Source organism: Camarhynchus parvulus, chromosome 20 (genome assembly GCF_901933205.1).
Source record: "Camarhynchus parvulus chromosome 20, STF_HiC, whole genome shotgun sequence".
In the NCBI taxonomy this organism is placed as follows: domain Eukaryota; kingdom Metazoa; phylum Chordata; class Aves; order Passeriformes; family Thraupidae; genus Camarhynchus; species Camarhynchus parvulus.
In genome coordinates, this window is record NC_044590.1 from 5,121,309 (window position 1) to 5,146,536 (window position 25,228).

The 25,228-nt window shown below is 48.4% G+C and overlaps 1 protein-coding gene across 1 annotated transcript in view; it reads left to right on the forward strand.

Moving 5' to 3' along the window:
* Window positions 1–5,819: 5,819 nt before the first annotated feature.
* The window catches only part of NTSR1 (neurotensin receptor 1), a 56,479-nt gene continuing 37,070 nt past the window's right edge, over window positions 5,820–25,228 (forward strand). The window contains exon 1 of the mRNA XM_030963338.1: window positions 5,820–6,512. Coding sequence (XP_030819198.1) covers window positions 5,847–6,512 — 666 coding nt within the window. The 5' untranslated portion in view covers window positions 5,820–5,846. The remainder of the gene's footprint in view (window positions 6,513–25,228) is intronic.

Below are 25,228 nucleotides of genomic sequence, written 5' to 3' on the forward strand. Positions count from 1 at the left end.
CCAGGCCCAGGACCAGGCCCAGGATCAGCCCAGGCCCAGGACCAGGATCAGCTCAGGCTCAGGAGCAGCCCAGGCCCAGGACCAGGCCCAGGATCAGCCCAGGCCCAGGAGCAGCCCAGGCCCAGGACCAGGCCCAGGACCAGCTCAGGCTCAGGATCAGCCCAGGCCCAGGACCAGGCCCAGGATCAGCCCAGGCCCAGGACCAGGCCCAGGATCAGCCCAGGCCCAGGATCAGCCCAGGCCCAGGAGCAGCCCAGGCCCAGGATCAGCCCATGCTCAGGGTGTCAGTGCTTGGAAAAATAGGAGGATGTGGGCTCTTAAAGGGAAGAATAGCAGGAACGAGCCAGATTACAGAGAACCAATAATAAGCATTTGCACAGGTCACAGCGTGCTTTGGAAGACACAAAGTGCCAAGTTTTTGAGTTTGAAATGTCAAAGTCAGTGTAGGGAATCCCAGGAAACTTTCCTGGGAATCTTTCTGGCGCTGAGCCTGCTGCATCCATTAGTGCTGGTCTCCCTGGAAAAGGAAAGGATTTTCTGGGTGCCAGGGACCAGGGTGAAGGGTGTCTGAACACATCCTGTTGTTTGGTGACATAGAGCCAAGGAAAAAGCTCTTCCAGCCCATGGCATTTCCAGCATTTAATAGAAAAGCTCACACCAGGAAAGAGCACAAAGCATGGCCAGTGCTTTTTATGTTTCCTGAAATCCAAGGCATGTAATCAGGATCTGTGAACACTTCAAACACACAGGAAGGTCACTGGGAAGAGACAGTAAAGAGCATTTTGCTGCCAGGGATTTTTGCTGTGCTGCATTTTCCTTCGCATTTTACAACTGCCAGGCCCACCGAAATTTTGGAAAACAGCATCAACTCTTTGGAGGAGGGCTGAGAAAATGAGGTTAATCTGCGAATTGAGTGCTGAGAGCTCCTGAAGGATGCTGGTGGGGTGTGTGAAGGGGCTGGGCTGGGCTGGAGCCTCCTGGCAGGCAGGGCTGTGCTCCGAGCCGGCACCGCTGTGTGGAGCTGTTGGGAGCACAGCTGGCACAGCCACTGCAAAAGCAGATTAAGCCCTGGGGAACCCAGGAACAGCCCATCTGCATGTGCCTGCTTGGGGCTACAATGCAGGGTCACAGCCACAGCGAGTGCAAAGTTTCCATTTAGATCCACTGTCCCTTTTTTGGGTATTTGTTCTTGGAATAAACCCCAGGATTTCCAAAGAGAAACCCTGTGGGCAGCACGTCTGTCGGCGTGGTGAGCACTTGTACTGCATATATAAAGGCAAAATGCATTTATTGCTATGAGGAATCAGATTTGGGCTTGTTGCAGTACCAGCCCAAGAGACCCCAAACTCCTTTATCTCCAAGCTAAAGCAGTTGATATCTCCTGTGTGTGTCCAGTTAATGCATCACTCTCTGATGTTTGAGACAAATACCACTGAGTCTGTCAGCCAGTACATTCATTATCTAAGAAGGGATTTTGCCGTAATAAAGGACTGAATTTGACCATGTAGCACACACAGCACAAGACCTGTAAAAGTTGCCTTGACACCTCATTTCCCAATTCTTCCTTCCCAGAGACTGATCCTTCTTCAGAGTGATTTTCTTTCCAATAGTACCATACACATCACGGCCTGTCCTGGGTTTTGGGCTGCCTTTTTCTTTTTTAAAGCTGCCCAAGAGCACACATGCTGGGGTGTGTGATCATTGCTCTGCTCTGGGCATGTCTGTCCACTCTGCCAACCCACACACCGACGTGCTCACACTGCAGAGCCTCCGTGGGTGAATCTGCCATGAAAACCAGAGTCAATAAATTTCCTGTGTATCAACTGGTTTGATTTAAAATACTCTTCTGAAAACAGTTCAGCCAAAGGCAGTAAATATTGTTTATTGCTCAGCCAAACCAACACTTTATTTTGCAGTAAGTTGAGCGTAGGAGTGCCTGTAAGTAATGATCCAGTCAATATTGCCACCAACGATGCTGATCAATGTCTCTTTTTCTACCACCTCTTTCTCCCTCACTTCCTCACTTTTCAGGCACAGCATGCCCCAAAAAAATCCCTGTACACTCCAGGATTTTACCTTCCCAACTCATCTTAGACAGTCCTGACTTTTAGGGGACAGCCTGTCTATAGTGAGCCCACTGGGAAGTGATTTTAAAGGCTTCCATCAGTCCATCATCCCCCGCCTCACAAACCTGCTCCAACAGGGGTTTGGGGCTGGGTGCTCCATGGGAAAAAGGTTGATGGTGTCTCTTAGCACCAACCTCTTGCAGAGCTTTCCCTTTGCTGCTTCCCATGCCCTTCAGAAAAATCCCTCCCGTTGAAATCGGGCAGGAATAAGATTAACATGAAAAATTCCTAGTGACTGGAATCACCTGGAAAAAGAAAAGATGAAAAATACTTGAGTGTCCGTAAAAGGGGAGTGAGGCTTCACATCTGAGGCACAGTGGGACCCTCGGCTTGAAGTCCAGGCAGTTTAAATAGATGAGGTTTTTGGGTGACATTTTCCTGCAAGATTTTAAGTAAATGCCTTGCTGTAACATTTGAGATCAGGCGTTTTTTTAGTTTCCATGTTTCTTTTCCTTTTTTAAGCCTCAGACACACACACACAAAATATATTAAAACGAGCCCAGATTAGCTAAAAGGTCGGCTGGTTCCGAAACAAACACTGGGGATTTATGGTGGAGGCTTTGGAGCACCAGAAGGAAGCGGTTCATCCTGCCTCTGCCTTGGCTGTGAGGGGAATGTGGATTAAAACCTTGCTGGGAGCAGGAGTGAAGGTGAGAAGAGATGTTTTTGTCATTCATTTTGTAGAGAGGGAATTCACAAATCCCCCAGGGCATTCGCTGGCAGCAGGGAGAGAAAAGAGGTGCTGCACAGAGAGGCAGGAAAGGGGTGGGAGTGGGGTGGGAAAGGGGGGAATATTTTGGGTGCCTTCCACGGCTGGCCTCAGGCTGGACCAGCCCAGCTCTGTAAAAGCCAGGTGAGGACAGAGGGGAGAACCTGCCTGGGTAAAAACTTTGTGGAAAGGGGGAAAGGTCGATCCCTGCCTGGGGAATGCAAGGCTGCATCCCAGGAGACAAGCTCTGTGCTCAGCACCCTGCCTGTGAGAAACAGAGCTGCCTGAGAATCCTTCTTGCGTGGCTGAGGCAGGTTTGACAAGGAATTATTAGAATTTACTTAATTAATTAGCTCATAGAAATGTGCTGCTGAGGCCTTTCCTGATGGGAGCACTCAGCCCATTTTTGGGGTGGTCCCCAACAACTTTTGGGGTAGCACCTTCCCCGCACACTTTTAGGAAAGGAGAGATTTGGTTGGTACAAACTGCACCAGCCTGTTGAAGTGTTGATTGTAAATCAACAGCCACATTATTTCCAGGTACCTGCTCTTTCAGTTTGCAATTAGAATTATTTTTTAGATTATATCTCTTGATATTCCCTGCAAGTGCTTGGCATGGAGGGAAAGTGGAGGAGGCAGCACATGGAGCCTCAGGAACAGCTGCTGGGGCAATTCTCTCCTTGTAGCCATGCCTGAGCATTGCCTGTGTGCAGAAAGATGAGGCAGCAAAAGCCAAACCAGAGCATTTCTGCAGACAGCTATTGATATAAACGTGCACATCCACACTGCAAAATTAGACCAGCAGATGGGTATCTTGTTTGTGGGAAGAGCAAGAGCTTTTCACAAGGCCAAAATGAAGTTACAGCACCAGAAGGGACAATAACTCTTCGTTACAGATGAAGATCCCAAAGGAACTCTCTTGCTGCATCTGTGGGAGAGCTGCTTTAGTCCATAACTGTGGGTTTGTGTTTAAATCTTGGGGCTCTGAGCTCCCCGCCAGCCTGGGGGCTGAGGGCTGGGGACAGTGGGCAGCCAGGAGAAGGTTTGCATCCCAGCTGCAGCTCTCCTTCAGTACACCCCACCAACTCACCTCATGTTCCACTCTCCTTTTCCAGGATACTCTTGATCCATCCCAAGACCTTGTCCAAGGCTCAGGAGCAACTGGGGAGACCAGCTGGGAACAGCAGCTCTGACAAACTCCTCTCAACTAATAGAAATTTCCTAATAGAAGAGCTTAAATGGAAGGAACATTGTTGTTAAGAGATTATTAGTCATTCTCTAAACTAGAGTGGGATGAGTGCCGGAAAATATTTCTCTCCAAATTGGTATGAATTACATGACTAAATAAATCTGATTTTGGTTAGTCTTCCATGGTGCTCTTATTGGAGGGATGTAGGAGGAGCAGAACTGGGGGGAATATTGACTCTTGGTGGATGGCTGGGGAAAGTGTGCTGCTTGTATTCAAGAGATGATTTGATAGACTGAAGAATTACACATCTTTCATCAGCTAGGTAAGTCTGAGTGAACACAGAGCCCACTGGCTATTGGAAACAAGGTACTCAGCATCTGCTAATGAACAGGAAAAATGATGGCTGTCTTTGGATAAACCAGTGATGTCCTGAATGGGATTTTCCTCCATCTCCTCTCTTCATTTTTAAAGATTTTTCTCTCAAAGGTGACTGAGTGGACAAACAGCTCACCAGAGATTTACAGGGTGGCTGAAAGGGTAACCCCATCACAGACCACCCATCCTTGGGGAACCTTTCCCTGTGGAGGATCCATTTGTCACCTTCAGCATCACCACGACACCCCCACAGCCCCTGTCCCTGCAGCAGGGAAGCTCATAGAGGAACCCATATCCCCAAATATGAAGATATTAAGGGAAAAGTCACTGATAGGGACCAAAGCAAAGCAGCTGTGCCATGGCACTGAGGGTGCCCTAGCAGGTCAGGGCACAGGTAGGTATTTATAAATGTGTTTCCCCCTTCATTTACATGCATTTATCCCAGCAGCAACAGGAGCTGAGTGGATATTGGGGAATCAGCAGCACCTACAGATGTACAAGAGTGTCAGAGCACCCCTGATCACTCTCCTCACCCTGTGGGGATGCAGGAGGGGGCTAAGCCCCACGAGCAGCTCCTTTACCAGCCCTCAGCTTCCAGCTGTGCCTGGCTTAGAGAGGGATGTGGGGCAGTCTCGGTGGGGAGCGGCTGTGCAGCCCAGCCCGGGACCTTCTCCCTGCCTCTCTCCCTGCACGGCCCGGGCCTTGGGGACAGGGCTGGGGCTGCAAAACCTCTCTCGGCAGCGGGGCTGGGGCACCGCGGTGAGCGGCGGGGAGGGCGCAGCGGAGCGGGGCGGGCGATGTGCGTGTCCCGGTGTGTGTGCACCTGTACCGGGGTGTGCGGGTGTGGATACCGGGGTGTGTGAGTCTGTGTGTACCGGTGTGTGTGTCCGTGTCCCGATGTGAGTGTGCCTGTGCCCACCGGTGTGTGTGCACCTGTACCGGGGTGTCCGTGTCCCAGCGTGTGTGCCCGTGTCCCAGCGTGTGTGTCCGTGTCCCGGTGTGCCTGTGCCGGTGTGTGTGTCAGTGTTCCGGTGTGTGCCCGAGTCCCGGTGAGTGTGTGTGCCTCTCCCGGTGTGTGTGTCCGTGTCCCGGTGTGTGTGTCCGCGTCCCGGTGTGTGTCCCGGTGCGTGTGTCGGTGTGTCGGTGTGTCGGTGTGTAGGTGTGCGTGCCTCTCCCGGTGTGTGTGTCCGTGTGTCCGTGTCCCGGTGCGGTGCGGGTGCTCCGCGCAGCACACACACACACACACACACCCACACACACCGTGTGCGGGGGAGCCGCAGGGAGCAGGGAGGAGGGATCCGGGGCCGCTCGCACCGACACCGAGCGGGGGGCGCGTCTCGCCCTCGCACACGCGCGGCAGCCCCGGGACCGCCGGCTCCTCCCGCCGCATTAAAACCGGCCAAGTTCCGCGCCGGGGGCAGCGGCGGCTCCGGGCGGTGCTGCCGGGGATGCACCCGAACGCCACGGCCCCGGCCGTGCCCGCGGGGCCGCTGCAGCCGCAGCCCAGCTATGCCAACGGCACCAACCGCTCCGACCTGCTCCCCAAAGTGCCCGACGAGGAGGACCTGGACGTCAACACCGACATCTACTCCAAAGTGATGGTGACCGTCATCTACCTGGCTCTGTTCTTGGTGGGCACCGTGGGCAACTCCATCACGGCGTACACGCTGGTGAGGAAGAAGTCGCTGCAGAACCTGCAGAGCACCGTGCACTACCACCTGGCCAGCCTCGCCTTCTCCGACCTCCTCATCTTCCTCCTCTGCATGCCCATCGAGCTCTACAACTTCATCTGGGTCCATCACCCCTGGGCTTTCGGGGGGGCCGTTTGCAAGGGCTACTACTTCCTCCGGGACGCCTGCACCTATGCCACGGCGCTCAACATCGCCAGCCTCAGCGTGGAGCGCTACATGGCCATCTGCCACCCCTTCAAAGCCAAGAGCATCATGTCCCGCAGCCGCACCAAGAAGTTCATCAGCTGCATCTGGATCGCCTCCTTCCTGCTCGCCATCCCCATGATCTTCACCATGGGGCAGATCTACGGCAAGGACCGGGATCCCGACTCCCTCATCTGCACGGCCATCGTGGACACCTCCACGCTCAAGACGGTGATCCAGGTGAGGAGCCTCCTCCCGCGGCTGGCCGAACTTTGCGGAGCCGGCCGGGGCAGGAGGGGGAGGCTGGAGCGGGGTCCGGCTCGGGATGGGATGTCCCGGCCATGGGATGTCTGGAATGGGATGTCCCGGGCAGCCCTGGCGGGACGCACCGACCCGGGGTGCGCTCAGGAGGGATTTGTGTGGGTCTCGGCTCCGCTCGCTGCTCCCCTCCTGCCCCGCCGTGCTGAGCAGAGACCTTGCACCGGGGAAAATCCTGCTCCGTGCTTAATCCGGCCCCTTCCCGTGCCCGGAGCCTCCCGTGTCCCGGTCCGGAGCTCCTGGTGGCCGATCATGGCCAGAAACCCCCGAATCTCCATCCTTTCCCTGCATTTTCTGCATCTCCCCCCTTTCTGCTGGAAAGCGGCCAGCAAGTTCAGGGGAAATAAAACCATCTCTCCCCAGTCTTTGTGTTGATCCAGAGCCCTTTTCTTCAGTGTAGTGACAGCTCCTAATTTCAGAAAGTTTTGGACAAAGGCTGTATCACAGGCTTCTGAAAAGGAGCTGCATGGTGGAAGCCAGAGGCTGCTATTTTTGCAGTTTTGGGGAAACCCGTAGCTGGTTTTAGCAGCCCCTCCTGACTTCAGCACGGCTTTGCTGCTCTCCACACGGTGCTAAATCCAACACGCCCATGCGTGGAGCGGATTTCAGCATCAACACTTGCCGTGCTCCAGTGCTCCGGCGGGTTGAGGCATTTGTTTACTGGAGCACTGAGCTTGAAAAATGTAAGAGACACGGAAGGAGGGACAGAAGAGAGCAAGACACCAATCTCCATGGCCCCTTGGCTGCCAGGCTTGCATGTGATAGCTGCTCAATTTTTTATTTGGAACATGAATTTCAGGTGGGGTTAATCAGCGGGCAGCTGGAATTTAAAGCTGCATGGGCACTGAAGTCACTGGGATGTTCCTACATTTGAAGGGAGGGAACTTAAGTGGAAATGAATCAGAATCATTCCTTCCCACTAAAAGCAGGTGAGGGTATGTGCATTTAGGTTTAAGACCAGAGTCGGTAAATGTTTAGACATAACTCTCCCAGTTTCCCCTCTGTACTGTTCAAGTAAACCAAAATCAAGCCCTGATAGAAGCCCTGGATTTCCTCTGCATTTTATCATGATCCCTAACTTTCAGCTGAGGCGGTGAGGGCTGCATTTCTCCTGTAGATGCCTGGAAGGTTTTGTCAGCGGCAGCCCAGTGTACTTAACCCAAATTCTCTGCTCTCTGAGGAGACTGAGCCATCTGATTTGAGAACAATGGGACTGAAATGCATTATTTCCACTCATCTTCCTTCTAGGATTAAACTGATGCTCGTTGTTACCATGGTAGGGCTAAAACCAGAGGATTATTTCCTAGCCATATCTTTGGAGATTACACTTTTAACAATTCTCAGTGTACCTTACACTCTTGCAATTATTCAGGCTATACCTTATCCCATTAGCCAAGTCAGGAGTAGGAAGACATGAATATATTATGTGTATGTGAAGTTCACCTGTGGGCTTTTCCTCATCTATATATCTTTAATTAACTAGTGGATTAATTTAAAAATTAAAAGAAAGAAGCAGCTGTTGGGGGAGAAGGAAGAACCAATCCCCAAACTGTGCCAATCTGTTCCTTCTCGGGGGATCTGGCTGCAGAAGTGACTTTGCCAAGCCAGGAAGGTTTTTTCATGGTTTCACTCCATTCCTCTGAGCACAGGGAAGTATCACACAACGTGAGGCAGGGCCCTGGGCCGGGGAGGGCTCTGGAGTGAATAAGCAAAGCAGCTGCAAGTCAGGTTTGAAGTGCGTTAATGGAAACCATGGCACAGCGTGTGAGCCGGCCCGAGCTGCACAGAGGTTTAAAAAAAGACAAATGATGGAAGAGCCAGGGGAGAAAGGGCAGTGCTGATGTGCAGTGTGACGTGCAGAGGTCTTGCTGGGTGGCAATCTGGAGCCCTGGTCTTTCGTGGTGGGTTCAAGCTGCTTTAGAGCATCTCTGCATCTCTTTGAATTCATTTTCTGTCTTTAAATTAAGGAGAGCAGTGATGCACTTGCTCGAGCTGGCAAATCACTTGTAATAAATCACTCAACACATTTCACTCCTATTCCTGTTTGGCAAACTGTCTAAAGCAAACTGGCATTTCTTTTTTGGAAGCCACTAGTTCTCCAAGTGGTTTTATTTGTTGACTGATTGAAAGAAGTTCAAGTTCCGTCCCAGAACAGGGCATTGTAACCATTTGTACCCTCAGAGACCAGCGTCAGCTATGGTTTTGCTGGGATCATTACAGGAGAATGATCCTCTCTGAACTGGAACAAGCTTCCTGGAAAAAGTATTTCACAGAATCACAGAATATTCTGAATTGTAAAGGCCTATTTGATTGTAGTAATTCAACATCTCTGATTTTGAAAAAGTTCCTCTGTATTTGCTTTGAGTATTCAAATTTTAGTGGACATTCCTCAGTGGAATTAGACTGAATGTGAACAATCAGGATTCCTTGTAAGAAAAATAAAAAAAGTAATTATTCAAACAACATTCAGCAAATTTGGTTCTTGCACGTATTAACCTGCACCACTTAAGCTCCACAACAACTCTAAGAGGTAATGACTGATATTCTTCTAGCAATTACAAATTGTTCAGGGCAGCACATAATCAGGAAGAGCAGCAGGTGAGACATTCTGCAGGGTGATGCTGTGTGTCCCCACCATCCCTACACCAGGCACATCTCACCTCTTGCCATCGAGGCATAAAGCCTTGTGTGGCCTCTAAAACAGAATTCTTAGAACAATTTCCCAGCTTTGCTCATCACTGTCCTTGCAGATGCTTTAATCAGCCTGTGGATCTGGTTTATTATGCATTCTCCACTGCCAAGTTTTCATGTTGCTTCTGCCAGTCAGGGATGTCTGCTTTGGATTTTGGCATCCACGTGGGATCTGGTACCAGGAGCAAGTCCATTATAGCCACATTATTTAGGTCTAGTAAACTCTTTAGCTGGCAGACATCCCCTGAAAAGCACTGCTGCCAGTTTTAGGTTCTTTTTCCACATAGATTAAACGCCTCTTTAAGCCATACAAGTAAATTCATGTTTTCATGGCACTTCAGCTGGAGGAGGTTTTAAAGCTCCCTGTTGTGGGAGCAATAGAAACGAGAGTTCTGGGGCAGGATGAGAGGTTTTCCCTGTTCACTTTTGAGTCTGTGCCTGTGGGGCTGGCTCTGGAACCAACTTCCCCCAAACAGGATCCCAGAGTGTCCTGCTCTACCATGCGCAGCCCTGTGTGCCATTAGCATTGCACAGCCTCAGCCCTGATTTTCAAAAAGCTCTGAATTTTACTGGTCAGATGCAGTGCAAATTGATTTTCCTGCTTATTCCTTTCTTACCTTCATCCCTGTTTTCTGGAGAGGTTCACAGCAGAACCTGGGGAAGAGGTGAAGCTGAAGGAAACACCTCCAATCCTGGTGCACTGTTGGTCCCCACACACATATAGAGCTCCTCAAACTAAAATCCCAGGATTTCATCTGAGCCTGGGCTGGGCACAAGGGGAGATGGGTGTGGGCAGCTCCTGCACCCCAAAATTCCCAGGGGAAGGTGTTTTCCCACTGGTGTGGCACAGCCTGTGCTTGGATGGCTCTGCTGCAAAATGTCCCCCAAGTCACAGCAAGTGCCTGGAGAGTGTCTGACACATGCTAATGTTTGATTTGCACAGACAGCTGGTGTGATCCCATTTATTAAAACACATGGCAGCAGGCCCTGCTCCTCCAGAAACTGCCACAGCTCCAGCAGCTCCAAGTTGCTCATTTGTGAGGGCAGCACTAGGGGAACTCCTCTGGCCCTCCTCACCCTTTGGCAGGATCTCTGTTCCATGTGGATCTGCTCTGCCTCAGCCCAGCCTGTGTGGCTGCAGCTCACCCATCCCTCCAGAGCCCTCGTTTATTATGTTTTATGAAGCCTGCTCACAGTTTGGATGATTTGTAGAGTAAATAACTCTGCACACTAAACAACTGTTTGCCCAAGTGGCTCCTCAGCTTTATTTCTGCCTACATTTCTTCATGTAATGCCTTTGAAGGGACCTGCCAAAGAGCCTCAGGTGTGAAGGGGACAGAAAGGAAGGACCAGGAGTCTTGACATCCATTGCCATGCTCTCTACACACTCTTTCAAGATCATCTATTTGATTTTCATTTGTGTGAGAGGCTCACAGAGTTATTAACTCCATATATGATGTTGCAAACACTCCCTTGCACTTTCCCCTGGTAATCTTGTACTTGCTTGTCCCAGAGGAAAAAAAATCCAAAATTTCTGCCTATATTTCTTCATACAATGCCTTTGAAGGGACCTGCCAAAGAGCCTCAGGTGTGAAGGGGACAGAAAGGAAGGACCAGGGGTCTTGACATCCATTGCCATGCTCTCTACACACTCTTTCAAGATCATCTATTTGATTTCCATTTGTATGAGAGGCTCACAGCGTTATTAACTCCATATATGATGTTGCAAGCACTCCCTTGCACTTTCCCCGGGTGAGGAGCACCTTGGCAGGGTGGTGGGATGTGCTCACTGCTCTGGTGCTGTGGAAGGCAGGGCCCTGCCCACCATCAGATCTGTGATGCAGAGTAAATAAACATGACAAGCTTTTCTCCATATTATGTGAAAATAGCAAGCCATAAAACCAAGTGGCTGAATTCTCTCCAGGTTTGCTGGCAAATCCTATCAAGGATTAGTCAATGCTCCAGGAATCCTGTGTTTATACTGGTATTGACTAGAGGAATTGAAGTTGATTTCTCTTCCTTAAGTCACAGCCAAACTCCTACTGTGGCTTTTAATAACAGAGCTGCTCTAAATCACTCCCTACACCAGAGAAGTCCTGGGTGCCACTCACCCCTCACAAAGGCACCTTTGTGGCAGAACTGTGTCCCATCAGGTCACGGTGCTGCCACACCCTCAGGTAGACAAGAAAATGAGGATTTTGGTGTGTAAATGTGCCTGGATCCATCCCCACAGTGGTGGAGAGGGACCCCTGGCCCAGCAGCAATCCCATCTGCTGTGGTGGGAGCATCCCTAAAATGCTGCCTTTTTTTCATGGGCTATTCAGGGAAGCCAGGGCTTTAACTCAGCATATGCACGACAGCCCAGCCTGCCTAATCCCAGCCCGTTTACACTCTGCTCTGTCTCGCAGCTAGATCTAATTTAAATAAGCTCTTGTGTTCATTGCTTTACATAACCGCTTCGCCTGCTGTGTTTTGCCAGTTCTTACATAATTTCTTCTCTTTTTTCCCCCCCAATTGATTTTAATTCACTTGATTTCTTTCTCCCTCCCCCTTCCCAAGATGTCAGCTGGAGAGATAATAAAAAAATGAGGAAATGTGGCCGATCAATTCAGCTCTTAGGTTTTCCTCTTACCAGCAGCTTGTGAAGGCAGAAGACATGAAGGTAATCTTGTACTTGCTTGTCCCAGAGAAAAAAAAAATCCAAAACCTTCATCTGCCTTTAATCTCTCAGATCATTTAAAACAGCTATTTAATTGTCATCTCCCTGCTTCCCCCCTCCTTTCCCTTACAGACTTTCACTCTTGTCTCTGTGCAGCATCTGCTCCAGACTCACAGATGGCTTTTTTTGCTTCCTGACGTTTGGAAACGCTTCTGTGTCCTGCCCGAGGCAGGCAGGATGTGCAGCACCCCCTCTGTGGGACACGGGGGTGCCTGGGTGGGGAATTTGGGCTTCCATGGTGTCCCCATGGCTTTTTCCCTGCTGTGAAGTTGTCCTTTGGTATGGGTCATGGGACAGAGAGCAAAGGTGGCTGGAGGGGCTGGGGGATGAGGTGAGAAGTCTGAGCCTTAAAGCAGAGAGCATTAAATGAGCCAAACCCATCAGTCCCAGAGCTGACACCTCTCCTTTCCCTCCCATTAGGCTGATGAATCTGGGTTTTACATTCCCAGTCTGTCTGGTTGCCCTCCAGGACAGGCCACTCTCGCTCTGAGAAGCTGGAGATGCCTGCAATGCCCAAATGGAGATGTCACTCAGTGCTCCAGTGACATCTCCTCCATGGCTTGCTGCCCATGGGTACCATTTCTCCTATCCAACTGCAGAGTCTCTTGGGTGTGGGATTCAACGAACCCCAAACATATAATGATGATGATAAATCAGATGAGTTATTTAGGGGAAAAGTGCTCGGGTTTAGAAAAGGTGGTGATGGTGGAGTACTGACCCTGACTGGGGAGCACATTTCTGAGCTGACAGTTCACTCCCAGTATTTTTCTGTATTCCCTTGTTTTCTGTGTATGGGAGGAAAATATTAGTGAGACAAGTTTGTATCCCATTATCCAAGCACCTTGTCTATGGAGGTCCATCCTCCTCCTCCCTGCTTGGGGTACCAGAAACTCATCACCCCCCCTGCTCCTGCCAGGACAGGGATGCTGTGGCACAGGGCTGGGCTGTGTGACTCTCATCCTCAGCCTTTGGAGAGGATGCATCTGCTGGGCTGGAGGAGCTGCTCACCTGCAGGTGGTTTCAGCATGTGAGACTTGCTCCTCATCTCCTGTGGCTTTTCCACTTCAGTAATTCTCAGTGCAGAGTGCCCTGCTGGGCTCCATGGGGGCTTTTCCTCTCCCAGGGAGAGAAAGATACAATGGACAAGGTCTTTGTAGCTGAAACTTTTCCTTTGAGGAAAAGTTCAGTGAGGTTTCTCTGAAGCTTTTGTGTTCTCGTGGGCTAGGGGTAATTGTCAGCAGAAGACAGGAATCAAAGAGATGAGATTCGCCTTGTAGAAATGATTAAAAAGAAAAAAACCAAAGGAAAAACGTAAACTTTCATAAAGCCTAATATTTGAAAGGGGAGAAAAAGCATCTATTTTATGCAAAATGCTCATGAAGAAGCTGGGAGTAGCTCTGAACTGAAGAGTCCTGGACAGAGCAGGCAGCATGCTCAGAATCACTAAATCAGGAGCACAGGAGGGGCAGCTGTGCCAGAGCTGTGCCTGGGCTGTGTGTCACCTGCAGGGGAGCAGCCCCTTGCTGCCAAGGCTCATCCAGGGCTGTCCCTGCTGCCTTCTCCTCCTGGGCAGGTCCTGCTGCTGGTCCCTCCTGCCAGGCTCAGCCTGAGGTGCTGCCTGGTCTGCTCTCAGGGCTTTGGGAGGTGTCAGACAGCCAGGGCAGGAGCAATCTCACCCCTTCACCATCCCATTTTCTTCCTCTAATCTTGAAAGAAGGGGTTCATCACCTTCCAGCTCCACCCAGAGCTGGGAGCAGGGACCTGCTGCAGATGTGCCACGAGCACTGGGATGCAGGATGACATCTGGCTCAGCAGACCCCTACTTTTGATCAGGACTCCAAGGAACTAATTAATATAGTCATTGCAATGCCACATCCTATTAATTTTAACTTAATCAAGAACAAAGGGTGTCTGCACTGCTGAACTGAGCAAATGTGGTCTTAATATGTGGCAGGGCTTTCGTACCACCTTGTTCCCTTGGAGAATTTGTTTAATAAGTCCATAACTATTTGAGTATGTTCAATAAGAAATTAACCCACTTTCCTCTCCTATTCAATGATTTTTTTTCAAAACCATCTTATAAAAATGCAGTTCACACAGCTGCTGGGAAAGTTTAACTCATTACTGGCATCACTATTGATTCCTCCTGCAAAGACCTTACACTTTATCCCCACGGGGGTAATTTATACAGTTTAATACTCTCATTTAATTCCAAAAAAGAAGCTCAATCCTTTGAGTTTCCCACGTTTCATTTTTTATTGCTGTCAGTCATGGGCTTGTGACACTGTCATACTTGTTCCTTAAATCCAAGTGTGTCAGGTTTGATAAAGCACTGTAGGCAGAAGAAGGATAGGTTTAGACTAATAAAGAGACTATTTGACCTCAAGGTACAATGATGGGGAGCTGTGTATGCCCCAAACACTTAATAGACTGCACTTACTAAGCCAAGGAGCAAACTGCCTCAGGCTTGTCTCCCTGACAGCTTGCAGGTGTTTCCTGGCTAATGCAGGATAGAAAATCCCTTGAAAGGGAAACAAGAAAGGGCAGGGATTTGATCAGTAAGTGTCTCAGAGTGCAGCAGTCCAGAGGAGCTGGGCACATGGCCAGCCTGGCACTCAGAACCCAGCCTGGAGATCAAACCATGCCAGGAGAAAAAATCCCTGTAATACCTGAGGCTCCACGAGGCCGAGAGGAGCTGCAGCAGAGAAAAACACTGAGGAAAAGCAGTAATAAAGTAACCAAGAAGTTCACTTCTCCTTTGGGATAAGTCCTTTTTTTCTCCCTTGAAAGTCTAATTGAATTTTCTTTGCTGCCATCCCCAGCAGCCCAGGGAGAAGCTCCAGCACAGCCTGCTCAGCCTTTATGGAGAAAATCCATAGGCAGAGTGTGGGCATGGGAGAGAGGGAAGCAAAACTGTCCACAATACTTCCAGCACTCAGAGAGCTTGGGCTGACACCCTTAGCCTCAGAAAACAGGTTAATTTTCTCCAAAAAAAGAGTTTCTCGGGGCACCAGTGCTGAACTTGCCACCACTTTTCCCTTCAGCAGGTCAGGCAGATGAGCAGAGCTGCCCTGGCCACTGTCAGCAGCTCTCACACTTGGGGCTGCAGACAGCAGGGGGACAGTGTTTGACTCAAATATGGCCTTTCATTTATTTATACTGCATATCCACCACTCAGTATCATATTTAATGCAAGTAACATTCAAGTGAAATCCCCACTGAGAGGCACATTATGAAGATTTACAGCCTGGCTTTTCCATTACTGTGGTTTATACACTGTGGATTTGTGCCTTGTGCTTTGTAGGCAAGTGCTGGCAATATTTGAATCCAGAAATCTATACCTAAGCCTGCTGTTTTGCAAAAAATCAGTGCCCAAGAGCCTACTTGTGATTCCACAGCCAAAGCAAAGGGCTGGAGGCATGAAAACCTCTGGGAAATGCTGGCATCCAGGTAGGTGAGAACCTAGAGAGGTTATTTTTGCTGATCACATAACAGGGCATTGGAGAGGGGTTTATTTCTTTTAATCATATAACCCACTTTTCTTTTAAAAAGGCTGTCAGGAAAATTAACCTCCCCAAGTTTAAGGTGATACTGAACATATCCTCATGCCCTGGAATTATCTGGAGCTGGTTTATTCCTTTGGATCTTTTCCGGTGAATTTGTCAGGTGAAATGCCATAGGCCCAGCACGTCATTATGGATTTTTCTAGTAGGGTTTGGGTCTGTTTTGGGTCTGTTCCTCCCTCTGTTCACCTTTCATGGAGGAGAAATGTGACCAACACCACACTGTTTGCTGCCCCTCCATGGAGAGTGATGCCACTTGTTCCCTGTGCCACCCCACAGACACTGGCTCTGTCACTGCTGCACTGGCTGCCTGCTGAGAGCTTGTCTCTTGTGGCAGAGAGGAAGGGAAACCTCTCCCTCCTTTCTCCAAGGGGGACTCGAGCAGTGATGAGACTGCCAAGGGCAGCGGCTGCTCCAGGGCAGGGCTGGAGCATCAGGAGGGAACAGCTTTAGCTGGACAGGGGTCAGTGCAATGGCAGCATGGCCAGAAACACTGCCTGAGCTGACAGTTGTTTTCCAAGAGCATCCTGGAGCCAAGGAAATACCATTTATTCTTTAGTATCCAGCAAGAAAGGGAGTTTGTTTGAAGACAGAGCACCAGCAGCTGCAATAGCCAGTTTCTGAGTCAAAGGAAGCAGCAGAAGCCTTTTAGACCTTGTGTCACTGCTGAATACCCTGCTGGGGAGCAGGAAAAAGCTCAGGGAGTTTCCAGATGAGCTCCATGATGGGTGCATTTTCTCTCAGCTCCTCACAAGCCAAAGTATGGGGGTGTCACCAGCAGTGTGTCCCAGGGCAGTGCTTCCAGTGAGAATCTCAATTACCCAAAGAAAAAAGGGCTTTTCCAAGGGGCCAGGGCAGAGAGGGGGCAATAACAGCAAAACAGAGAGGCTGTGGCTCCCAGCACCCCCTGCCCAAGCTCAGCCCCAGCCACAAACCCTCCCTGCTCCTCCAGGCCCCATCAGGTGCCACTGGTGCTTCCCATAATGTCCTGTCTCAACCAGGTTCCACCTTGGTGCGATCCCTGCTCTCCCAATTCCCCCTCTGCAGGGTGGTTCCCACTGCAGGAGGAGCAGGCTGGAACCTCAAGGAGATGCTTGGAAGGAAGAGAAATGTTTTAGCTTAAAAACAGGGATGAAGCTTCAGGATGGAGCTGTGCCTGAGGGAGCTGCTCTGCTTTTTTATAAGGAAGACCAGGCCTCTTGCTCAGTGATATTAATGTTAGGGGTCCTGCAGGAAAAGAGGATGGAGATGAAGCATGGCAGGAGCCATTTATTGTTGAGAATGAGATGCCAGCTGCTTTGCTGCTTTGCAACTCTGTCTCTTCCCAGCCAATGAGTCTCCCACCCCTGTCCCTGCCTAGCTGAGTTCCTCTAAAAGGGGCTGGAGATGTGATCTGCAGGGAATGGATTTATCAGAGGGACACGAGGCAGAAGGTCCTTCCCTTTCATGATTGCTTTTATCTTCCCTCTTGCCCCTGTTATCAATGGAGCTGCTGCAAGAATTACTGCTACAAATATAGTGAACACCAGAAATAAATAAACTCCTTTTTGCTTTAAAAAGAGTGTGTTTGGGAAAGGGAAAATCGCTGGTCATACCCCAGAGGTCTTCTCCTATCATGTAGAGCTCTGCTAAACTTCATCCCTTAAATATTGCCCAGGCAAAATTTGCTGTTAAGGGCCCTCAGGAGCTGCCCCCTCATTGTGAGGTTATATCTCTGTGCTCTTCATAAACTATGTTCAAATAATGTTTCTGTTTTCTGCTCCAAAGGTTGTTGGTTTTACCCCCATGAAATAATGGAAAAATTTGTTAAACTCATCAACTATTTCGGGGAAAAATGCAATTTACTCAGTTTCAATTAAAAGAAAACACCCAAAGCAATAAAAAACCAAAATTGGCAGCCTGCAAGAAGTAGAAGCAAAGAGGCAAGGCCAGAAACAGGGCAAGAAATGACAGTTTTATAAACCTCCTGCTGGGTAGGAATAGAAGAGGTCTTTGTGCCTGCAAAACAAAACTGTTTTTTCTGTAAAGCAGCTATTGACTGGGGCTCTACAACTGCAGCTGGAGCTGCACACAGCAGCCACACGCCTGCACACAGGCTGACTTCCTCCCCACTGAATTCAGAGGAGACAGCCAATGCTTTCCCTTGGGGCTCCAAATCAGAGCTCTGCTCTCAAATTTGAGAAAAAAAAAAGCCCTGAAACATTCCAGGTGATTTTTCAGGAGAAGGAGTTAGTTCAGGTGATTTGCAAGCCTTCCTTTCCCTCCCCCCCAGTTTCACAGGTGCCCTTTGCTGGGGCTGTGTCTGTCAGGGTGCAGTGCCTGATTTTCCATCTGGATTTGCTCTGACACCTTTCCTGAGCCTCGTGGCAGCATAGAGGAGTTTAAAAGGCCACATGCATTGATCAGGCTGTGGAGATGGTCTTGACTTGTGACCTCTGGGTACTGCTGAGACAAGATTGAAGCACAGCTGAAAATCATCTGGGCATTAATTCCATTCCAGCACTGGGCTTCTTTCCTCTTTGGGAGGCTGGTCCACACCTCAGTTCCTCACCCTTTGGAGGGTCAGCCTCTGCTCCCAGGCAGTGATTGGTAGGATGAGGTGAAACAGCCTCAGACTGCACAGGGGAGGGTCAGCTTGGATGTTAGGAAAAATTCCCAAAATGAGTGGCTAAGCAGTGATAATTCTGTGAAAACCTTAATAGTTTGCAGATTTCTCTCTATTTTTGTCCTACAAATTTCACAAATTTCCATCCCTTGGACCCACCCCATCCTCCTCTCCACTTCCAGGCACCCTCAGCAGCAGTGCTGCTCTCCTGCCCAGACCCAGCCTGTGGCTGGGGCCTCTCAGGTGGAGAAAGATTCCTTCTGCCTGGCTGCCTTCCCTTACAAACAGACAGCAGTCCCAAACAGGGGCTGGAGCTGAGGTGGGGTGAAGCTGCTTTCCTTCCTCAGAGCTGGGGAATCGCCCAGGAATGGGTTTGGCAATCAAAGACCTCTTCCCCAGTGGTGAATTACAGAATCACAGGATGGTTTTAGTTGGAAGGGACCTAAAGATCATCTCATTCCAACCCCCTGCTGTGGACAGGGACAACTTCCAACAGACCAGGTTGTCCCAAACCCTGTCCAACCCGGCCTTGGGAATTGCTGTGCCCAGCATCCCAAGAGACTGACGGGGAGAAAATCCCCCAACCCTTTCTGGGAATGAACTTGATGAAAATTATTACCAGCAAACATCAAGAAAGAAGTCTTGAAAAATTACTTTCCAGGCTGTGGCAGTGGTTGTTTTGACAGAGTTTTGATGCCTTCATTCAATATTCCATTGAAGCTTTGCTGGAGATAAGTGATCTCATAGAAAACAGGGCTTTTGTGTCTGGTCACAAAGAATGATTTGCAAAGACTGCTGAGGGAAGTAGAGTACTTATCCAGGGAGACAAGAATTTCAGCTGAAAATAATCATGGCTTTTTCATTTATAATTCTAGCTGCAACTTTGTCAGAAATCTGCCTCCATCCAAGCTGATTGGGCTGGAAATGGAGCAAACCAGTGAAAAAAAAGTGGACTGGTCACCCTTAAGAAAACAGCTTGTTCCAAAACTTACTCACAAAATGCTTCCAGCTTCTCTTTCTGCTCACAACGTGGTGTGCAACAAAACCTGGGATGTTTTTAGGAGCACATGGATGAGGCAGTAATGTAGATGTGGAGCTGCTGCCCTGCCAGCCTCTCACAGCTGTTGGGTGAAGTTTTGTATTGAAGTTGTTTTAAAGGTGAACGAGACAAACTTGCCTGGAGCACCAGCACCAAGCCCAGCAAAAAGTGGACTGATTAAATAAACAGAGATCTCCCTGTTATTAGTGCTGTTTAGATAACTTTGAAATGCTTATTTTTCAAAGTAAATGAATTACATAACTCTTTTCCCTATTTTTGGCTCAAGAAGGAGTCAGTGAATTTTCTGTTTCAGAGCAGAACATTTGTGCTTTTCCCCATGATTCAGGGAACAGTTTTTAGTCTGGAACTGGTGTGTGGATGATTCACAGTGACACATTTTGTGTTGGCAGCAGGCTCCACCTCAACAGCCTTGATGCACTGGGTGCTCTGGGCTGTGCCTCTCCAAAATTTGGGTTTGAAGCTGCTCTGAGTCTGGGGGAACCAGGCTGAGCCCTGGACCACACCAGAGTGCAAGCTGGTCTGTGACAGCCTTCCTTATCAGAGCACATCCTTATACTTGTGAAAAGTTTCATGAGTTATTTTACTTCCAGTTTTCCCTTTCTTTTGTTCTACTTTCCATCATGGTTTACATGTTCTCCTCCATTTTTGATGTTTTCTGGGCATCTTTTGGTTTGGAGCTCTGAGGCTTTTCTTCCTTTTTTTTTTTTTTTTTTAACAAAACAGGCAGGGTTGGAGTGTGGACTGAGTCTGTTTCCCAGAAAGGTTCCTTGCTGCACTGGAAGGAAAATAATTTCCCACCCTAGCTGTCCCTGGCTTCCATCACTGAAAGTGAGAAGAGATGGAATGGTGCAAAAAGTGCTGTGGAAACTGTGCTGTGTAACTCTCCCTTTAATGTGTGTGATCCATCAAAGTAATTACACGCGGCTCAGGAACCCCAGACTGCAACAATGGCATTCTCCTGTAGCTTTTCTATTTCCATCTAATTAAAATGTTATTGTTTCCTTGATGTTAGTTTGCATTTTAAATAAGGAGATAGGGACAGACTGGCTGATTGGTAACTTATTCTCTGTGTGAGTAAAGATCAGCACTAATCACCCTGTCACACTTGTGCTTTCCTCTTCCTCATGCATCTCAGACATCAAATTGCAAAAGAAGGGGAGAAAGAGGCTGGGGTTTGATGACAACAGATGACATTGATTTATTTTCTCTGCTGGGTGTCAGGAGGGGAAGGTGATGTGTCCTTGCCCACTGCCTGAGTAGTCACTGTCTGCACAAGTTGAATTTTGAGGAGTGAAGGAATATTCATCCCAAAACACAGCTCTAGTTTAGAATTTAATGGGCTTCCATCTCCTCTTGCCTTTAACTTTTGCTGTGTTTTATCCCCTGCCTCCTCATTGTGCCGAGAGAGGGCAGGGAGGGGAGCAAGGCTGGGCATGTGTGGAAACATCCCTGCTGGAAACAGAACTTGAAATTATCTCCATTAAACATGGCAGGGCTCTGCAGCACCTCAGAGCCACGATTTGCTCCCCAGAGAGCCAGGATGCAGCAGGGACCATCCCCACCACCCTGGGCAGGCTCAGCAGCTCAGGCTCCCCATTCCCTGGCCACAAAGCCCCCCAGCCATGGGAGGATGCTCCTGGAGGTTTGGGCACATGAGCTGGGGGCAGAGGTGTGAGACCCAGCCCAGCTGGGGAGGGAGGATCTGGGATCTGACCATTTAAAACCCCTCCTGCTCCCAAGGCTGAGCTGGGATCTGGCCATTTAAAACCTCCCCTGCTCCAAAGGCTGAGCTGGGATCTGCATTTAAAACCTCCCCTGTTCCCAAGGCTGAGCTGGGATCTGACCATTTAAAACCCCCCCTGCTCCCAAGGCTGAGCTGGGATCTTGCCATTTAAAACCTCCCCTGCTCCAAAGGGTTTCTGCAGCCCTGGAGCACGTGTGCTTTTGGAAGGTATTTTTAGCAAACTTCAGTTTACTGAGGGTCACAGAGAACTGGAGCATCAGCATCTGGAGGAGCTGTCATTCCACTTCCAGTCTTGCAGGAGTAACACATTGACTTATTTATGAGAGCAGTCAGCTCCCCTCTCCCTGTGTGTAACAATCTGCTTTACCTCTCCCAGCTCAGAGAAATAATTTTATTGTCAACCATTCTGTGCCTTAAATAAAACCTTAAAACAAGTTAAGCAAGCTTTGAGGGAAATGGGAATGTTCCCGGATTTTATTTTATTTTATTTTATTTTATTTTTTTTTCATTCTTTCTAGAATAACCCACTCTTTCACTGCCTAAACCAGCAAGCAGTAATCACTGCTCTGGCCAAAAGGAGGGGGAGGAAATTACTTATTTTGCAAGACAACATCCAAATACTTTGCACCCAGTAGGAGAAGCCTAATCTGTTGGCTGGAAAATGCCTATGTCAAGAATGACTAATCTGAGACCAAATGATACCTGGAAAATGAAGATATTCAGTTCTCCCTGCAGAGAAAGATCCATCAAAATGAAAGGACGGGCTGTTTCCTCCTCCTTTGTTTCAGTCCAGATGAAGTTTCTTCATTTCTACAGTTTTGGGGTTTTTTCTGGATGGGGGTGGGAAAGGCAAAATACTCTGAAGGCACTGGTGGTTCATGCTTGAAAACAAAGTTTTCTTGCTGTCACAACCCCTGCACCCAAATGCTGGGCTCACAAAAGCTCTGATGCTTTGGGAGAAATCCTGACGTCCTCTGCTGTGGCAGGAACCCAGAGAAATGTTGGTTAAGCAGGCTCCAGATGAGATCAGAGCAGGTGGGGGATCCCCAGGGGCTGCAGCCTTTATTCCTCCTCCCTTCCCACTGGAGATGTTCCTCCTGCACGTGGGAGAATGATGGGGCTTGTGGTTTCATGGTGAAATAATTTGTTTTCAAAGGAGAAAAAGGAGCTCGGGTCAAACCAAGAAGAATGAACTAAGAAATTTATCAGGGATGAGTCAAACAAAGCAATTAATCTGGGGTTATCAAATTAAACCTACAGCACTTTGTGTGCAAATTGAGCTTCTAGTTCGAGCTGAGGTGGATCACTCTGCTTCAGTTTGGGCTTGTAACCCATCTTTTTCTTCTTTCTTCTTTAGCTTAGAACAATTCTGAAATAAAGCAGGAGATCAACATTCTTATTTATTTATTTTGAAACAAAATGTGTTGGGTTTTTAAGGAGAAAAGTGTTTATTTGAAAACACTGAAATCGTTCAACATTTCCCCCTTTTTGGGCTGTACTGTATATTGAATTATGACATGAAGCTTTTGGTTTCCTTCCAAAAATTCATTTTGCATCAAATTCACCACTCTCTTAAGGAGATTGTTTGTCCATAACTGCTGCATTCCTAAGCAAGGGAATTCCTGTGTCCTGTGCCCCCAGGTTTGTAACTCCCCACCTTCTGCCTCAGCCTTCGTGGGTCACTGGTTGAGCTGCTGGAGCTTGAGCCAGGCACCTCCAGAGGTACAAGCACAGGGTTTTACCCTCAATTTAGAGGCTTCATTCTGCAGAGGGGTCCAAAAACACACTGCAAAAGCTCTTGGAGCAGCTCTGGGTTATAGCAGATATTCACAGCTCATAACACAGCTACAGGAGGCTTCTAGGGCCACAAGATTTGCTTTCACTTTTTCATTTTATTAGGTTTTTTTTCTAATTGCCTTTAGTCAAGGCAATGAGAACTGCTTCAGCTATTAGAAGCCTCTTACAGGACAAAAGCATTTTTCAGTCGTTTTTGTAACTTGTGTTCTCACGTCTCCTCAGTCCCTGTACTTTTCATTGCCTTACAACAGCATGTCAAAACTCCTTAAATTCACAAAGATCTTAAATTCTCCAAACAGATCTTCCTGGTAATATTTTTGTACAGCTTTCCCTGTGTCACTGTGATGACTCAAAGCACAACTGATTTGGCTTCATCACTCCCTGAGCCAGGTTCCACTTCTTTTAAGCATTTTAATTAATGCATAATAAATGAGTAAACTGATACTTCAGTTGTCCCCTAGAAGTTAGGCACAATCTTCTTGGCATTCTCACTTGATCCATTTTGTTTGAAGTATCTGTCTTCAGTGTGTCTTTTTTAAAATTTATTTTGCTTTTGCTCCTTCACTGCTAAAGATCAAATGTTTTTCCTTGCCTGTTTCAGGTATAGACTAGAGAGGTCCTGGGGGAAGAGTCTTTAATAAGGTCTCTAATTTGTTCTAAATACATTAATCCAAATAGCACTCAAGTGGCTGATGTCTCTCCTTCTTTATGTTTGGTTTGTGCTTTTTATTTTGGCTCTCAGGTTGTGAGACTGGCTGTATCATTAAAGATCAGACCAATCCCTTTTTTTTCCATCTGTGGGATCTCTGCTTTACCAAAGGCTGTGCAGAAAAGCAGAATTTCTGAATGCCTATGCATCAACAGAGAGAGGTCCTCACCTGTGAAGTTTTGAATTAGGTTTGAACCCTGCCTTTGGAATTAAAGCTGGTCCATGCATGTATTCATACAAACAACCTTTTTTCATGCAAAAATGGCTTCATTATTGCACTGAAATGGGATTTTTGCAGAGGCAACAGCTTTGTCTGCTTGCAACAAGTGCAGCTGCAGTGACCTGCGTGTAGCTGGATGCCCACAAGCTTGGCCTGAGTGAGGAGGGACCTGCCCCTCTCAGCTCCCTTGTGTAAGCTGAAAAAGTGGTCAAAGCTGCCATAGACCTGTCACTGGAGCATTTTTTCCAAATGAAGCAGTGCCAGGAAATAGAAGGTGAAATGACTGAGAGCTGTAAGTAGTGGAGGAGGAAGCGGCAGTGTGTGTTGACCATCCCCGCAGGAGAACACCTGCAGCAGTGAGGGAGTGATGCTCTGCAACTCCCCTGGGCTGGCTGAGCCCTGCCTTTGGCCACTGTCCTTGTCTCCACCTCCCTCCTGCTGGTTGTAAACAGCGGCTCAGCAGGGAGCTGAGTTTGGGGAATGTTTAATTTCTATCTTAAACAAAATCCAGCTCTCTGAGCTGGCAACTCAGCACAGCCTAAAGGGAGGGAATTGCTCGCATGGTGAGACCCTGGCACAGGGTGCCCAGAAAAGCTGTGGGTGCCCCATTCCTGGAAGTGTTCACAACCAGGACAGACCTCAGAGCAACCTGATCTAGTGGAAGGTGTCCCTGCCCATGGCAGGGGGTGGCATGAGATGAGTTTTAGGGTCCCTTCCAACCCAAACCAGAGTGAGTTTGTGATTCCCACCAGGTTTGCCTGCAGTGCTTCACCTTTCCCAGCATTTAATTGCAGTATACACGAAGGAAGCAGCATTTGTATCCTTGCTAACATCTAGTTTTGAAACCAATTCAAAGACAGGAGCCAATTAGAAGGAAAATGTGCCATGACTCTTCCTTCTTTGCCCACGGTGTCACCTTTGCTGAGCGCTGCTTGCCCGAGACTTTGTGAGTCATTGCTACACAAGAGAGCTCAGAGTTCAGAGTGAAACCAGCACTTTTGTTCTTGCACACTCTTACTTGATATCCCTCCTCCTCCTTCAGCTCTTCCAGTGCCAGTGGAACAATTGAGAACATGGATGTTTTAATTTCCATGGCTTGGTTTCCAAGTTTGCAGCACACGGCAACAGAGGAGTCACTTCAAAATACTGCAAATTCCTCTAAACAACCATGGCAAGGCCCAGTTCTCTCTGAATTGGTGTAAAGGCATGTTTTTGTCCTGAAATCCAAATTTTGCTTCATTCATTTATAATATTCATGCACTCAGTCTTCCAGCCTGGCATTTCAGCTCCCCTGTGGATGTTTTTATTGCCTTTAGTCAAGGCAATATTGCACAGGATTTAGATGGAGGCATGGAAAGTCTGACTCTCCAAGGTCACTTGGAGGCTTCATTTATAAATAAACCTTGTTAGAAACCATAGAAAGTCACTGTGGAAATGCTTGGGCAGAAGAGGTTTAGGTCAGACCTAGTAATTTTCTGCCTCCATCTATTTACCTGAAGAAAAGGAATAATAAAAACTTATACCCAGAAG